An 18291-nucleotide genomic window follows, 5' to 3' on the forward strand; every position below is an offset into this window, starting at 1 on the left:
CTCCTCCTAGATGAGTACAAGAGCCTCAATGCTGCTTAGTGACATGCCTAACTATTCAACCACACCTTTGTCCATTACTGTGTTTGTTTGTGCCTTTGAGAGACAGAGAGTAAAGAATTCTGACTAAATCAATGCTCCCTCTAATACCGCACCTGTGTGGAGCCATTGCTGTCTGTGGATGAATGTGTGTATTACTGTCTCTTCACCGGATGCTCAGGGCAGTAAACATCAGGCAAAAAAAAAAAATAGAGCAGAATGAATTTCAGTGTATTGCAATCGCATAAGAAGACCTCATTTGAGCTCTACAGGCTTTAAAGCTAATAGCTAAAAGGTATTGGAAAAGAAATGAAGGCTGTGTGATACAGCTGCACACAGACTTCATTTGAAGCTAAATTACCCATTTCAACGTAACCCTCTAACCACAGAAATGTGTTAATATGATTTTACAACCCAGAGCTGTCACCTTTTTACCTCGCTTATGTGATTTGAGTGAGTATAATCGTTGAGTTAATAGAGATAATATCAGATTCAGGGTCTCATTAACGATGGCTCCATCTCTTAACTGTTTGGCAGAATGACGTCAAAAACAGGGACAAAGAGAAGGAAAAGGTTCTTTGTGTCCATTAAAAGCCACTGGTTCCAATCTGTTCACGCCCGGTGGAAGTCATACACAAAGTCGATGAAAATTACATTTATACAATGCTTTAGGGTGGCAAATGTGTCCATATCAAGGAGAGATTGGTCTTTGCAGTCAGGTATTATGGCTCCTAGCAATGAGAAATATATGGACAAACAAATTACTTTCATTCTGTCTGAGCAGACACTTCACAGGCAGTTGTGTTTACAATGTGCTGGAGGGAACAGAGGATTGAATGTCCAGTCAAATCGGAAATCTATTTGTTGAATGAAAAGAAACTGATTTTTACTCACACTGTGCAACTTTTGTCACCTTACAGCTGTTATTTCCAACAAACATTTACTCCTTCCCATGAAGAATAATCGTTTGTCTCAGAAAAAAGCAAATATCTGTTTCACATTTAACAAGCAACATCATTCAAAATGCTAAATCATAGTGCTGTACGCTGTTGTGACTGTTTGGAAGAATACATGGCCATGAATTTATGGCACATATCTCAATCCCCATTAAAAAACCCTACTGTGACTCATATTGTCGAGTCGCCATCTTGATGAGAAAATGTTGTGACTGATGCTGATGAGTCATAAAATATGACTCCAGCCTTTACAGCTTTGTAGTCTTAAGAAAAAAAGACTCCTGAATAAAGTACTTAGCGAGGGCATGTTAGAAGGCATATGCATTTAAAGTGAGCTGCTATTACAGTGTCATACTACAAAAAGTGCCTTCAAGATATATAGCATAAGAAACAACTTCATCCTATTTATCTGTTCCAGTTTTCTTGGCAATGGCATAGTGCAGGCTGGACAAGATGAATGGCTGAATGTACAGCCACTTACCTGAGCCAGCTACCTGTTTGGTACCATGCTGAACAAAGTGGAACCTATCTGAACTGACCTGTATCTGTCTGTGTCCCTTCCTCCTACTTTAAATCTGATTCAACATTGACATGTTGAATGGTTGGTTTCCAAATGTTAAGCCAATTACAGAAATGCAGCCAGAAGCACCGTAACTGGGTCACACCATCATTTGTCATCTGTTACTTTTGTGCTTCGTCTTCAATAACTAGTAGAAAGAGTGATGTCTGTCTGAACTAAGGAGGGTACATCCATCTAACGTAACAAAACATTGCTAATTAGTTTATGTTGAACATGAAACATGAACTTCATATTCCTTTGTATGGAATACTGGATGAACTCTGACCACACACTAGCTCAGAAGCACATTTAGAAAACGTTTTTGCATGTTGCTAGCCAAGAGTGCACTCTTGACAGTTCTCTCAAATTAAGACTAAAGAATACTTCAGCACTAAGAAACACAAAATGCAGCTAAAGGGATTATCATGGGGCTCTTTAGCCACTTTCTATGGATGAAAAGAAGTTTTTAGTGAATTAAAAAAACATTCTTTAATTTTGTCTCTATTGTCCTCAGTGGTTGAGTGCTGCACACAGCTTTTCCTCTGTGCAAGGTTATGAGCCCCAAACCAACTTTCAACTTTGTTCTTTCCCGTTACTTTTACTATTTTATTAGCATCTGCACTATTCAGTGTTTTGCAAATGAAACCATCAAAATACAAACAAGGAGTTACCAGGAAATAATTGCCTTGTTATATAAAGCCACATTTTAGACATGCTGTGGGTATTCCCATCACAGAAGTTGTTTTAATATTAAGTCCATGTCTTACATTAGGGAGAAAAAACAGCAATTTTACTTTATTTGCAAAAAAGTTCCAAGAATAAACAGCAAACATGCCGACTTTCGTTACATAAATGCCTTGATGCGCCCTGTTATTGAATCAGTGCTTTTTATTTGTGGCATACTTGACCAATCTAGCATTGCTGCTACTGCAAATGAACTGTAGTGTTTAAGCCATAAGATAAATTCAGAGTTTATTTTTTATGCTCTCCTGTGTGACCAGCTGACATTTATAAGCCATGCCTGAGAGAAAATGATTAAATGTAAAATATGTTTGGATTATATGATTGTATTGTAGCTGTTGCTGCTTTGATATGATCTTTGCTTTGCTGAGTGTGAACATTCAAGACCAGTGTCTGGGAACATCCTCATTGATTGTATTAATAAAAAATAAACACAAACAGTGATCGTTACATATTCTGTGATGGAGAGGAAAGGAATCCTTATCTGTTGTTTGATTAATACGGGTGTCACCTCACTTGTGATATCTAGCCCTTACATGGCAGCAATCAGACTCAAGGATATGAAAACAAGATGTACACAGCATTTCAACACTGCATCTCAAGCAGCTGATATGCACAGAGTGGGTTGCAGGAGAACCATCCTGCCATAAATGTCAATCAACAAATAAACAAAAGTAAACATTCAGAGCAGTCCAGCTTGTCTCTGAGATATGGCAGATTTTCTGAAATCAAGGCACTTTTAGCCAGCAGGAATTCAATCTAAACACACAGTTTACCACAATATCATCACTGCTGTCACTGAGAAATGTATGAGCAACCACAAGTGTACACCCTTCTTCAATGAACATCTTATGGAATCCCTCAGGGATTTCAGAATAACAACAACTATAATGAGATCACCCAACAGCTTAAGCAAACACTTCTTTGCTTTGCCTTGCTTCACAGTGGTACCTTACATTTCAACTCTGTGAATACAACTGATTAGTCATTTATCACGACGTACCAAATCTTTGCTGTGAGTTAATTATATTCTGTCTGGGCTGTAATGACACAGCAGGAACATCTCTTCAGCATACTGTCTCTGCATAAGTGTATTGTCATAATACATAAACACCACAGTCAGCCAAACTGTGCCCTCACTACCTGGAGGATGTTTTTGTTTGCACCCAAAGGCATTAAATATATTGCCAACACTCCAGTACACTGCAGAGGTGCCTCAACAGGGACCTTTTTATTTGATACAAGGGTCCTCTTCCCACCTCCAAACTTTTATAAAGCTACGTACATAATTTAATATGCACTACAAGGATTTTGCTTTTTTTTCTCTGAACACTTAGGTATCAGGAGAACCCTTCAAGGGCTAAGAAAAGGGAAAGGAAATTGCTCCATGAGTGTTTGTCGAGATGTAGATGCAGTCTTTTAAGCACAAAGCAACGTGCTGCGTGTATCCCTGTCCTTTTTAATCTCTAGGTTAAAGCTTTTAGTCCTGGTAAAATAAATGGGATTGACTTCACCTAGCTCTTGCTTAAAAGAGATTCCTCAGTGTGTTTGTAGGAAAACAAACAGAAGCATCTGCCCCTTGCAAGAAAACAAATGTAGATTCAGCTACAGCGTGAACCAACAAAGAGAGTTGTACAGAAAGACAGCAAAAAGCTAACAAACTGGATGTCTGAAGAACAGTCATTTGGAGGATTTGAGCATTGTTTAGGTTACTTTATCCAATCACACTCACACTAAAACTCATCTCAGGGCTTTGCTTTGAATGATGCAGGTTTAAAAGGCAAAACCTAAATGTGGCTGCATTTTGTGATGTGTTTCCCTAATCTTTCTGTAGACTCTGCTTTATGGCAAGAACATTAAAAAATTAGTTTAAGAGAGAACCAGACTCCTGAAACACTAAAAACAAACTGCCTTTGATTCTGCTTTGGCCCAACTTCTCAAAATGAACAAATTCCAAATAAATCCCTCCAGCCAACATCCAGAGTGTGGATTAACTTTTTAATTACAAGTAAATGAAAATTAAAAACCATTAGTTGTGTGAATCAAAGCTGAAAAGCACTGTCAAGTGCACTGTGGCTGATTTTGCCCAGAGCATGCTGGAACACTTATGGATATTTCATGGCCAGAGGCACAGGTAGCGGGTTCGATTAGAAAGGATCCCTTATCATACTGATAATTATGAGCTGGTGAGCTGGCAGCTTGTTACCATTGTGGCCAATTACAGCAACCCTTTTTAGCTCTCTGTGAAAGCTTCCTGTGATGATGCAACTGTGATTTGGTATTCCGGATAAATCAAGTGCATTTATTTAAAACTGCGCTGCTCTGCTGTCACCTCACAGAACTCACTGATTCATGTTGTGCATGTAAGCTTTCACAGACTTCAATTTAGCCGTTTTGTTATTGAGGCGGTGAATCTGACAGTGAGAGATGAACATTATTTCATTTAGGAAATTAGTTGACTAAGATATTTTGTATGCTTTCAGTGAGCTTTTTAATCATCTTCTCTTTGCTTTTTCTGTTGCCTAATTTCTTCCTTTGTAGTTTTATTCTTGTATTCAGTTTGAGACAACTTATTACTTCTCTTTTTCACAGCAATGTTTATCCTGGAAGCTCATTTTTGATTAAGTGTTGTGTGATCATTTTGTGATGTGAATGACTTTCTATTAAGATGTACCAGTCTCAAATTTTCACAGAATGACATATTATGATAACAAGTCCATACCGTATAAGTCATTTAAAAAAGGGGAAATTCACTATAATGTTTTCCAAAGTCTGTGGTAAGTGAGACGTACTCTGCTTGAGGCTCTGTGTAACTTAAGACTTTTTCTCTTTTTATTGAGAGGTGAGAAGTACAGTCATAACGTGAATTTATGCTTTAGCTCCAGTACGTTAACTAACCTCCTTACCTTCTGAATCCACCGTCTGAGTCTTCTGACCTTGCAGTATCTTTTTCCCTACATCTCCTCAAATCTTTTTTCCGTGTCGACGTGCCAAGTAGCTTCTCATGCTATTCTTAACCCCCAATGTGAATATCACAACAGTCTAGCAGTATCTGTTTTATTGTTTTGCTGTCACCATTTTCCCTTTTCTCATTTTTTTGACACCAAAGAAATGAAAGGTGTCCATGTCAGACTTCAACTCTTATTTTTTGCTAAAAGGTGTGGGCCATTTTCGCTAAGGCAGAAAGCAGAGCGCAAAAAAAGGACAGTTAAGTTTGAGAGAATGGCCTCTGTGGTCCTACATTCTCTTCTCTTCTCTACTCCAATGTGGCTGAAACAGAAAACATATACACTTTGGTTACCACCATACTAATAATCTTCAGGATGAATGAAGGAACGTGAAGCTCACACTAAGCTGTTTTAGTCATGTTAATTGTATTTTCTGTGTCTGGGTCTATTAATGCTTTACTTAATTAACATGGTGCGCACATACTGCGCCATACATTTCACCCACACATTGGCAGTGTCTGCTTAGTGTGATACGATAATAATTGTGCGTGGCTTAAGGTCTGCAAAACACATAATCACAGTAATATGATAATAATGCATAATGCATTTAGTGCGTTTATATAATCTTCAGCTTTCAAAGCACCTGATAAACACACAGACACACAGAATCACTTGAACACAGCTCATGACCTACCAGACTTCCCATTTTGGATGATGAGGAGTTGTTTCTGTGTTTAAGCAGACCACATCCCTCCATGCCAGGGGCATCCCTGTGGCTGCCATGGATTCGAGGCCCCCCAGCCCCCTCAGATGAGGAGCGCAAACGCCTTTCCATCCTCATCACCTCATGGTAGGGGCTGACGCTGCTACACAGAGAGGCTGGAAGAAGAGGAGAAGTTTAGGTTAGATGAGATGCAGACAGGAGGGAAGGAATGAATAAAGGTGAAAAACGCTGTAACAGTGAATCCACAGCAAAGACTTCCAGATAGTTTTATTATATCTCCATTTGTTGGCAGTCAGCTGTATTTCCTGGAAGATTTTTTCATTAAGCTTAATATCAAAGCAGTTCTGTTATATTCAGCCTTTCAAATGAAGTTATATATCTGGTTATGTGACTCTTCAGCAATTTCGCATCCAGTCAAATAGTATTTATGGCTGTTTCGTAATAAAAGTTTAGTCTGAGTACCTAAATCAAGCCTGCTGTATAACAATAAATCTGCATAATAAATATGAGATTTCAGGGGCAATACTCTTCAGAGAGACAAACAAAGCACTTCAGTAACTCTTCTTTTTGAGCAAATGATATAAAGCCCTCTTCTTAATCAAGGAAATGCGTGATTTAAAAAGCCCTCCTTCCAACCATCATCTAAGTCTTTCTTACACAGACACACAAATAGAGAGTCTCATATATGTGTGTATGTTTATGGCTCTGAGCACAGATAGTTTCAGCCTTACACTGAGCAGTAAAAGCCTCAAGCCAGCATAAAGGGACCCACATACTAGAGGCCTGTGACATTATTTGTGAAGATGGAAATGGTACGTTTCTGCTGATACTGGGTCCAACTGACAAGTCCAATCTTTTATCAGTGCTGCATGTATAAAATCATTGCTTTACTCCATCCAGAGCAGATTTTGTAAGGCAGTCTTCCTTTCTTTGCAAGTTTACCTCTGGCAGGGCTGATGCTGAAATGTATTTATAGTTGGATCAGGATATTTTGATCAAAATCTTGGCCATAGTTATTTGTTTCTGTGTTTCTAAATAATGTTTTGTCTGTAAAGCAGTAACCAAATTGACTTCTCCTCATTTAAACTTCTATTCTTTACATGCATGGAAAATTAGTCCTGTTAAAACAAACTCCCTTAATTGAGCTGAAGGATCTTTTTCTTCTATGAAGACTGAATTCTACTTCCGATTTAGGTATGACATGTGGTACACAGTTTCTGAAAAACACTGCCATCCCATTTAGAGGTTATTCCTTTTTGTCACTAAATATATCGGCGATAAAACTTTCTCTGCAGCAGCTAAAGAAGAAAGGAAGGACAAGAGAGACAAAAGAAATCATTTACAGCCAGGGACCAGCTTTTCAGTCTGACAACGCTTTTAAACAAAATGTACTGATTCATTACACAAAAGGCATTCTCTAATTAACTCTATGAGTAACAGCAGCTAAAGGGAATGGAAGTTCAAGAGTTCATGTTTCAAGCTGTTAAAATATGTAGTATTTGTAATGCTTTTAGCTACAATAAATTTGGAAAATGTGAATCCTGATGTTGTTTATACTAGTTATCTAAAGAGTGATCACCAAAAAGAGACAGAGCCGGGTGTGATTAAAAATATACAGTTAATCTGAGGGAATCTCTTAAGTGGGCTTGGCCATGAGCTCCAAGTTCTTAGATTTACGATGACGCAAACATAAATAAATGTTTGCCATTAATTAAGGCAGGAGTTTTTCAGATGCCAGTAGCAGTAGCAGACTGTCTTTTCGGGGACATTGTTCACAGTCAAGAACTTCCTCACAAGGGAATGTCAACAAGTATCGAAGCTTGATTTGTTTGTAAATCAGTGTTTGTGCTGGCACTTCCATACCTGTGTGTGGTTTCCTCAAGTGTGAGGACCTGGGTTCGTGGCAGCCACAGAAGCTTCCTCTTTCTTGAACAGAGAGTGTGTGTCTCGCCCTTCGTTCCGACTGCTCTGGGTTGGAGTGACAGCCCTCGCTGCGAACCACACACGCCTCGCTCTCACTTGTGGTCTCCGTGTGGTAACCTGACTTCCTTTTCTCTGCTAACCCCTTCCTCTGCTCTGCAAACACATCATCCCTGGCTTCCTTCCTCTCCTCCTCCCTCTCCCTCCTCTCTTCAGCTGATTGTTCCTTCAGAGGTAGGCAGGGTACAGCTGTCTCAGGCTCTGAGAGGGAAATGGCAGTCTCATAGTCTGTGTTGTTGGCCGTGCTGGTGTCAGGGAGGAGGGGTTTTTCAGTGCTAGACTGTGCAGGAGTGAAGAAAACCTGAGGAGAAGATATTTATTTGAGAATGTGTTAAACGGCTTTTTAAAATGCTGCAGTCAAAAGGAGAACTGTAAAACCACTGAGGACAAAAAGCAGTTAAAAGAGAGAAGAACCTAATTCAGTATTCAAAAGGTGGTTATTTGTGTCCTCGGGCGGTAGTGTGCTTGTTTTGATAACACAGTCATAAAGCATTTACTTTTCAATGGCCTGTGCACTGAGCTTTCTCTTTGCAAATGTATTACTAGGTAAACAGAATCCTTTCTGGAGTTCTTCCTCTACCAGAAAATAAAAGAGAACTAATTCTCTGAAGGAGAAAAAGTGGTGTGCATAAAAGTGTAAAATTTTGAGGGCAGTTCGCAGACATCTATGGGTTTCTTTTTCTTGCCTTGGCTCTTTCAATAAAAGGACTTTTTCATGCCTAGTGCTTCAATTTTTATGCCAAATTTCACAGATTCCACACAGCTGTCATAAATATTCCTCCTTTATGGTTTTTCTTGACATCCAAGGACACCAGTGGTTGTATATCCTGTCCCTGCACTTCTATTATTCTTTGACTCATAACTTCTTGTTTTTAAGAGCAAAGGGAACTGATGTGAAGGCTTAAGGTAAGCTTAAAAAAAGCTGCATTTATAAAAAGACATTGATGCTATTAATACTAAGACAAATTCTTTTTAACATGCAATGTGCCTGTTTGATCAGAAAGTATAGTGAATGATTCAAAAAGATAAAAGTTTATGTTCATATGAAACTACCTGGGAGGTAGAGACAACCACGCTGAAGTTTTCTGGAGCAGTCAGAGGGTCAGGTGCAGCCTCGTCAATAGCCAGTCCAGGCACAGAAGCTGTTCCTGGTGTTGTACCAGACCCGGGGCTTGGAGCTGGCAGGGCATCCACCTCTGACACAGAATCCTCCGTGATGGGGATGAACTCTGAAGGGGTGATGGCTGTGGTACGGTCCTCTGATATCATAGGGGACTGAAGAGAGCTTTCACCACCTGCACCCAGCAGCTCGCCAGGCCACGACCCCGGTGTTAGCCCTCCAGCCCCTGGAGTTATGGTCGTGGAGCTTGGAGGCTCCAGGTTCACTTCAGGAGGTCTGTGGTGATCAGAGGTTCGGGAGAAACGGTGGTGAGCTGAGAAAGATTTGGGGAGCAGCTGTTTCTTTTGGCGGGATGGTCGCTTGTTGGAAGTACTGCCCCCGCTGTAGTCATCAAGAAACCCCGAGTCATCCCCTTCGTTGGCTCCTGAGCCACTGATGCAGTTTATAAACACATTCCTATTGGATGTGGAAGAGGAAGATGATGCTTTATCGAAATCCTCAGTCTGAGACCGTGTGATTTTCTTCTGCTTGCTGCTGCCAAACCCAAATGAGTGGCGCGGCTTGGGCCGTCCGCCACCATCGCTGAACCCCGCTGACACTGACGTGGTTATCGTCTGCTGGTTGTTCCCGTTTGCATCCGTGCCCTGTGACAGAGGGGGTGTGAGGTTTAGGTTGATTGGCTGGATGCGAGGCTCACTGTTCCGCTTGGATGTGAAGCTGAGGGATGGCGTGCGGAAAAGGCTTCTGCGTTTCCCTGTACTGCCAGAACTGGAGTTGGTGCTGGAAGGGGAAGAGCTGTGGACACCGTTTCCTACTCCACCCGAAGATGGAGAGGAGGGAAGAGACTCCTGCCTCTTGCTGTTGCTGCGGCGAAAAATCGGCAGGCGCGAAACAAGTGTGGAACGGCGGGAGCCTGATTCACCCATTTAGAAGCTGAGGAAGAGGAGCACTGCGGAGACAGAAGAAACATGTGTAAGATCAGACGGTTGAAACCTGATGTTTGGGAAAAAGGACACACTTAAACCTTGTTACAGTCACTTTTGATCATTCAGGTCAGGCGTCAGAGGAGAAATCCCACATCTTCTTTTCCAAAAGCTCACAAAAACAAGCTTGAAAAAGTCCAAACAGAAAAGCAGACATTATTTCATCATTTTGAAAGAATCGGTGCACAGAGCTTCAGTGTACAGACCATTTAAAGTGAGAAATCTCACACCAAGGATCACATTTCCCATGCTGATAGAGTGCAAAAAAAATATACAGCATCTTTTGCCTGCTCATGCCTCAGAAATAAATTACCAAGCATGCCACAGACTTCTGCCACTCAATCATTAGTTATACAAGGTAAACAAAAGAGTGTCGCTGCTAGATTATGTCCTTGTGAAGACATATCAAAACATATCAAAATATGACAGGCAAATTTAAAATACAGAACAAGCTCTTTTTCCTGTTTCTTCTTCAGGTATACTGGTTGTTGCTAGCCAGCGCACTAAAGATGCCTGGCGGAGGTGCTTTCTTCCTCCATACATGATTAGAATAGAGTTGGTGATACCAAACAGGGATTTCTCCAATCTGATTCACTGATCGGAATCGGCGCCCAATAAAGGGATGGGTACCTTTCACATATGAAATGATACGGTACCGATGCCCATTTTCGGTACTATTGTGTGAAAATAAATACATATTAATTTGTTTAATAATAAAATCTCAAAATTTTTCAATTTAACATATTCATTCTTCAACATACAACCTTGCAATGCTGTGTTCATGTCCAGCATGAAAAACTGGCAACTCTTCCACTCCCTCACAGTCACAAAAATGTGTTCAGGTTAGGGGTGAACCGATTACAATTTTTTGGCTGATCACTGGCGGTACCAATTTTTTTTTGCACCAAAATTTTTATTTTTTATAACTGACAGTATATACCTTCAATGTTCCAATCTTATTTTATTGAAAATCATTGAACAATACCCATGAAACAACAAAATCTTTATGTTTTACCTTAAACAACCAATAAAGTGTCCTGAGTTTTAGGTCTCAGAGCAAAAAGCAACACTGGCCACGTTTACAAGTTTTTCGTCTTCCCGAATGGAATCTTTCTGTATGACTTTTCCGAAAACAATAGTATACATGGAAAGGATTATTCCAATCTCTGGTCTACATGCGCCGCTGTAATCAAACAGAATAGTCAATGGGGCATGCGCAGAAAAACGTAAACATCACGTGATTTATCAAAGCTGGAGGACAACAGTTTGTTTTATCACAGTCTTGCAATACTCCGTATTGCGTGTCCGTCCGTCCGAACAATTATGTTCAGTTCTTCAAAGTTTGAACCAAAAACAAACTTTCCTCCAGTGCTGACTGCTCGCCACCATTTTTAGAATTGAGGAACGTCTCTAGTTGCGTCTTACGTCATATCTGAGCATGTGCTGAAAGAACGCACCCTGACAACTTTCCGTCTGAGTGGATACATGATACCTCAATCTGTTTGGGGAAAGGAATATTCCACCCCTGTGAAACCGATTAAATGTCCATTCGGATTGGCACTTTTTTTTCAGAATGAAGTTTATACAAAGGTTAAATTCTTTCCGTTTGAGAAAGTAAACCGAATGCATGCGGAATATCTGGGTCCATGTATACGTGGCTAATGGCTGGCTGTCAGACCTTCCCAGAGGTATACAAGTTCATTTTCATACGTAAGGATGGGCCGATCACCAAACCCCCAAAATTAAGGAAATCGACACCAATCGATCGGGCGACTGTTCGATCGGTGCATGTCTAGTTCAGGTACTTAAACATTGTACCTTTTGGTTTTGCGTGAATAAGTACTCAGTACCACAGACAGAATTCGGTCAGTACCCATAAAAGTACCAAATCCAGTAACCATCCTTAGACCCACGACTAGTTTTGGAGGATCGGATGGATTCAGATTTCATTACATGATGGGGACCAATCCAGTTTTCAGCACCGTCACGCTTTGCAGCTGCTATAAATCAAGCCACGTTGCAAACATGTCCGCTGTGTGGGATTACTTCTCTTTGGAAAGTAATAATAGTAAAACAGCATCTTGCAAACATTTGTAAAGTGAGTGTTCCTTGAGGAGGCACCAACAGGACTCACACTACAACAAATATGATTCATCATTCACAACGGAATCACCCATCGGAGCACAGGACTTATCAGAGAAAGGTATCGGCATCTGATCAGTATCAGCATATCATTACATAAAAAAATCGTATGAGATCAGAAGTCAAAAAATCTGTATGAGGACATCCCTAAAACCAAAGGGAGACAATAAAACTAAACATCCATCCTTCAACGACTATCATTATCCTTAATCTTTTTCACAGCTGACAGAATTTAACCTAAATGACGCATCAGATATTTGATTTGTGTTCTGAAAGTCAAATGTCTTAGATATCAGTCTGTTCAGATTTAATGGGATGTTAAAAAATAGTCAGAAGATTCATTATATTCAGATATGAAGACAGGAGGGCTCAGCTCTAACATGCTGCAAATTAGAACTGACATTTGTGTGACAGCTATATCATGAAGAGTCAGGGATGAAGCAGAGCGAGCGAGAAGCACACAGAGGTTTAAAAAAAAAAAACAAGTGAAGAATCGTGGGCAGGAGTTTCTACATGAATTTCAGGATTCTGGGCAGTGTTATTTACTCATAATGAGAGAAAAAATGGCAGCCAATGTGCTTCAAAGCAGGAGTTACCAGTTTGTTTACCAGCCCAGAATGTAAAGATGATGAAAAGCAAAGTGTTAGACTTGGTTAAAGATCAACATTTCCCACATAAATACCAGTTTGAGGGTCAGAAGACTCGCAGGAATCTTTAACATGGCAGCATTATGTAAAAGACAACCACAAAAAGGGTGACGAAAAGACCTGAGCTCTACAAATCAAAGATTAAACAGAGTTATTCTTTTAGGTGAATACTCACGTTTTCATGTTTTTTCTGCGATTAATTAGCCAATCAGTGAGAATGTGGTCCTCGTATTGTTGAAGACGCAGCCTCTATGAAAGCCACCAGAGTGTTTTATTTTGATCTCGCTGTAATAAGCTTACATTAACACCCTTTACTTCAGTGGCTTACAGTATGAGTGTGTCGCCTCCTTCAAGGTAAATTTGAACAGGTTCAAAACACACAGCGATGCCAGCCCTGCTCCTAAACCTCAGCGTGGCGTAAAGTAGGTCGATAAATATTGGTAAAGAAAAGGCAAGCAAAGAACGTTTACAGTCAATATTACACACAAATATAAGTGATGTGATGTTATGTAAACACAGTGCCTCTTGGATCATCTTCTGCAGCAGTTATTGAACCCACCCAGTCCTATGACCCAGTCTGACCTGGCCAATTAAGACAGCAGAAAAACCGATAATTAATTACGCAGAGATTAAACCGGATTGAGAACATGTCTGTAAAGAAATAGTTCTAGGTGCCAGGCCTTGTGGGAGGCACAATGACAACAGTATTTACACTTAAACTGACCTAATGTGGCAATGACACTAAAACACTTCTCCACAGTTTAATTAGATGGAAGAGTGCAGGGAATCAGTCTGCCCAGGCGGTGAAACGATAAAGAGAAGCAGAGGCACTGAGGCAGGTGTTCACTTCCTCAGATCACACGGTGTGAGAGTATCTGTGTTAGAGAAGTAGACATCATCACAGTTCCTCTTCCCTTCTCTGGAAACAATAACATCAGCTGTGTTTGTGATTTCAGCGTTCCATACCTATAAAAGGGCTCCAGACTAACATTTTGCATTAGGTACACAGGTGCGCCTAACTTTTTTTTAGGTGCACCAGCACAAAATTTAGGTGCACCCAAATTTTTAATTAAGCCACCTAAAATGCTATCAGGTCACCTTTTCATCTCTTTCCATGACCTCAGTATAACTATAATAATTTTTAAACAAGGGTAAGGTAAAGAAAATCATTTATCTTTATTTGAAGCACAATTATATAAAAAGAGAAAATTTATGAAGTGTTGACAGTGCTTCACTGAGCTAAAATGGAACATTTTCAACCCAAACATGAAGAAAAACAAAACATTTCCAGAACAAAGCGCCTGTTCCTAAAGAGCTTCACTGAACTTGAAACACGCATATAACTTACAGCAGTGAGTGAACTGGACCAGGACCAATCAGAGGAAAAGAACTACCTAAATTGCCTCTTATTGGTTTAAACCACAGGACACAGGAAAAAGGAAAAAAAAAAAAAAAAAAAAAATTCACGTGGTAGAGTCAGGTGCACCAGTGCGACCAAGAAAAAAATTTCGCACTCTTAAAATTTTTGGTTGCATATGCGACCAAATCAGTCGCACTCTGGAGCCCTGTTATAATATATTTCTTTGGCATCAACAGCAGTAGGAGGTAAGGTTGGCCTCTTGCTGTACACATAAGGATCTTTTCAGGCCAAATAAATACGCTCAGTTAAAGTACAGTGACACTAACTGCACTAGTCAAGTAATAAACCAGAAAAGCAATGCATGGGTCCAAATTCCTGTCTGTATGGCCTAATTATCTGTGTATGAAAAAGCAAAGGTGTGGTACTGGGTGTGTATAACGGGTGCAGAACCGAAGAGGAACAGGTTCTTCATGGAAACATTTTCACAACAATGACCCCACGTTTCATGTAAATCATAATCTCTCACTGCATGTGACAGGGTTGTTATGTAATCAGCAACAACACTGTGCTGCTGTACTACGTCATATCTGAACACAGCTAAGAACACGCTTCACACATGCTGTAAGAAGCTACTGGGATACCAATGGGACCCGAATGTTGAAGACCACAGTAAATCTGAAGGATACGTGTGTAAGTCTTCAGACTTTCTATTTAGGTAGGTAAATAATGTATATAGAAGTTAGCAGGCTACAGAAGAAAGATGGGTAACACAGTTAGTCGCACAAGACACACAAAAATGTGACTTAAACATCTGCAGTAACACAGAGCTAACACCAAAACACCAAATTCTTGTGAGTACATTCACAAAATTGATTCGTTCACTTGTAGTAGGCATGACTTAACTGCTCGCTATGTGCATGCAAGCCAGGCAGGACTTATGCAACAGTCAAAGGCCAGATACTGGTTAAGTATGAGAATGCCAAGTTAGATCTAAGAAACAAAACAATCATTCACTTTCTTGTCTGAACATGGCAGACATCCACATTTCAAAAAGCTGATCTGTCATTCCAAAGCAAGGACATGTGGTCAAAATGACAACAAGCTATCGTGAGCAGAAGGACACTTCGGCTTTCATTTTCTCACCCTTTATCTGTGAGACACATTACTACTGTGAACATATGACAGCCAACCTGTTCCTCGGCCTCCAGAGGAACTCCAGACTACAAACCTCAGACTACACACACCCCATTGAATAAACACTGAGTTTAAATTTGGATACTTGGGTGCCATATGTTGATGCTGATGAGTAGAAAGCTTGGACTGCACTTCAGCAACCTGAGAAAACACATGCAAATCGACACAACACAAGGAACAAATGCTGTGTTAAAGGAACATGCTGCAAATAAAAAGAAGTGCAAGAAATCCGAACTGAGAAGACACAGGCACATATTTGACAAAAACATGTACTAAAGAGAGAAAAGTACTCCAAACAGGAAACACAAGTAAAACTGTGATCCGGGCTACAACATAAAAACGAATGTAGACTATCATAATATTATATGATGTTGCTATGTTATTTGAGGCATAAAACACAAATCAGAAATATCACAAGAGTTTTAAAATAATCATTGTCACTGGGCTGTAGCCTATCATCATTTTCTCTCATCCATTGTTTGTTATACTCACAGGCTAAGGTGTTTTTTTTTTTTTTGATGGATATTTTGTTAGAAACTGAGGGAAACTGTTATTTTTTTTAGGACCTCAAATGTCACATCTTGTTTTATTATCCAGACAACCATTGTTGTTCTGAAACTGGGCTTTTTCATGTTGCAATATAAAAATTTGATATTCTGTATTGGAATTAATATTTATGTGATGGTCTCATGTAACAGCCAGCATGTTTGCTACAGCTATTTGTCTAATGACATGTGTTGATTTCATATGCTGCACAACCTAAACTATTTGTTTGCTGTGAGAATGAGAGAAAACAGAAAATTCAATGGACAAAAAAGTATTTTTTACAAGTCAAAACAGTGGTTCCCATTATCCCATAGATTAAAAAACAATCCATACATTTTTTAGAGTTCTAAAAAAAATGCTGCTGACATAGTAGAAGCTTTTAATAATGAATGATTGGGGGTTACTCCACGTATTGCACAGCATACAGAATCAAATGCACACCATTACATAGGCCTTAGCACGTCTTTACTATGTGCCCACTGTGTTATTACTGTACCATCACTTAACACAACAACAAAACGGGCCCGGTCTTGTTTCCCTCAGACCATGAATTAACCGTAATCATTATCAGGAGATAGAAGGGGGTACAGTAAGCCTGACACGTGAATGCCTGTGTGACTAGCAGGAGCACAGCGGGGTACCAACAACTGTCAAACAGAAACGTCAACAACGTTCAGCAGCAGCCTAACGACCTTAAATCCACACCAGCTAGCTGAGTCAATCCACTCACACACAAGCACTGCAAGTAAACACTGGCGCTAACACTCACCACATTGTGTAAATAAAATGCAGTGTACCGCTCTCATTTAGCATGAAAGGTCACCGGTGTTCAGAGGATGTGAGACAGGCATAGAGCAGTGGTTCAGTTAGGGCATGCTAGCAGGCAGAGCAGCGGACAAACGTCAGTTAACGAGCGTTACCTTCAGCAGATTCCAACGTCTCCAACCGAGACTGCTTAATGCGGGAGCAGCCGAGCAATATCTTCGCTTTGTGAGCATACGAATTATTACAACCTACATGAGGGTGTCTGTGATTGTTCAGTGGTGTTGAAAGCTTACTGAGGTAGCACCTTGTGTAGCACTGACGCCGACGTTACACCTCCGTGACGTGGAGTCTCTTTTCCTCCTTCGTCTCTTCCGCGTTGCGACGGCAGGCCGAACGTGCACAGCATGACGTCCTCCTCCGCCGCCGCCGCCTCCTCCCACAGCTGAGCATCCCCGAGCAGGTGGATGGACAGCTTCATCTGGCGAATACGATCAATAAACTCACTCTGGGTGACGTTGTCAATAATCATAGCAACTGAAAGAGAAATACAAAGGTTTGGTTCATTTTAGGGGAGGATATGGTAACAATTTGGTCCTACTACTGTTTGCTCATTTGAAAATCAAACGGCTTTATATGTATATATATATATATATATATATATATATATATATATATATATATATATATATATATATATATATATATATATATATATATATATATATATGTATATATATATACATATGTGTGTGTGTGTGTGTGTGTGTGTGTGTGTGTGTGTGTGTGTGTGTGTGTGTGTGTGTGTATGTGTGTGTGTGTGTGTGAATTAAAAAAAACTCGAATTAGGGGACTTGATTGGCTGCAACTATTCTGTATAAGAAAGTGAATACACCCCAGCTAATCAAAGCAGTAATCTATGTACAGTGGCAAGAGGCCCTACAGCACTAAGATTGCACTATATATAATCATGGGCTGACATGATACCTCCCATGTTTTTTTATTTTTATTTATTTTTATTTATTTATTTATTTATTTTTTAACTGAGCAGTCTCGGAAGCCTGAGTGTTGGTGAGCCAAGCTGTCGGTTTGTTACTTGTTTATCTTGGCCCCCCATACTATAAGCTTCCATAGTGTTTTCCCCTGGAAAAATCAGCGAACACATCTTCTAAACTAAAATCATCAGTATATATTCAATTAAAGAATAAATAAATGAAAAATCTTAAAAATGCAACTTTGGTTGTTTGAAATGTTTATTGCATTTCCAAATTAACCTCTTGCTCTTATCTGATGAGTTTATAAAACTACACTTTATTTTTGTGTTAGATGAACCAAAATGTTCATTTAGTAGGCAGAAGGAAATTCAAAAGATACATTTTTGTTGTTTCTATTATTTATGTTACAATTGTAGTTTTGCACAAAATGTTATGTTTAAATAAAAACTGGATATTGTAAAGAAGGGAAAGAACCAGATAAGCTTTTTTTTTCTGCTCTCTTCCCCTTTGGTGCATTGTCTGTGGTAAAACTCTTACAGCTATACATTTTTGTTCAAGACCAATGTAGATCATATTAAGATGATTTATAACTTCAAGT

The 18291-nt window shown here is 39.8% G+C and overlaps 1 protein-coding gene across 6 annotated transcripts in view; it reads right to left on the reverse strand.

The window, feature by feature from the left end:
• The window catches only part of ccser1 (coiled-coil serine-rich protein 1), a 123709-nt gene extending 106627 nt beyond the window's left edge, over positions 1-17082 (reverse strand). For 4 of the 6 annotated variants that reach the window (XM_074670300.1, XM_074670297.1, XM_074670301.1 and 1 more), the window contains exons 1-4: positions 16857-17076; positions 8998-10013; positions 7828-8245; positions 5935-6119 (exon numbers count right to left, since the gene is read on the reverse strand). In XM_074670300.1, coding sequence (XP_074526401.1) covers positions 5935-6119; positions 7828-8245; positions 8998-9990 — 1596 coding nt within the window. In that variant the 5' untranslated portion in view covers positions 9991-10013; positions 16857-17076. Of the gene's footprint in view, positions 1-5934; positions 6120-7827; positions 8246-8997; positions 10014-13011; positions 13057-16856 lie in introns of those variants that run through there. The other 2 variants (XM_074670299.1, XM_074670298.1) reach the window with 2 other exon arrangements.
• Between the last annotated feature and the right edge of the window lie 1209 nt (positions 17083-18291).

This window comes from Halichoeres trimaculatus, unplaced genomic scaffold (assembly GCF_033239565.1).
Source record: "Halichoeres trimaculatus isolate MK-OKI-2021-1 unplaced genomic scaffold, fHalTri1.1 fHalTri1_scaffold_5, whole genome shotgun sequence".
Lineage (NCBI taxonomy): Eukaryota > Metazoa > Chordata > Actinopteri > Labriformes > Labridae > Halichoeres > Halichoeres trimaculatus.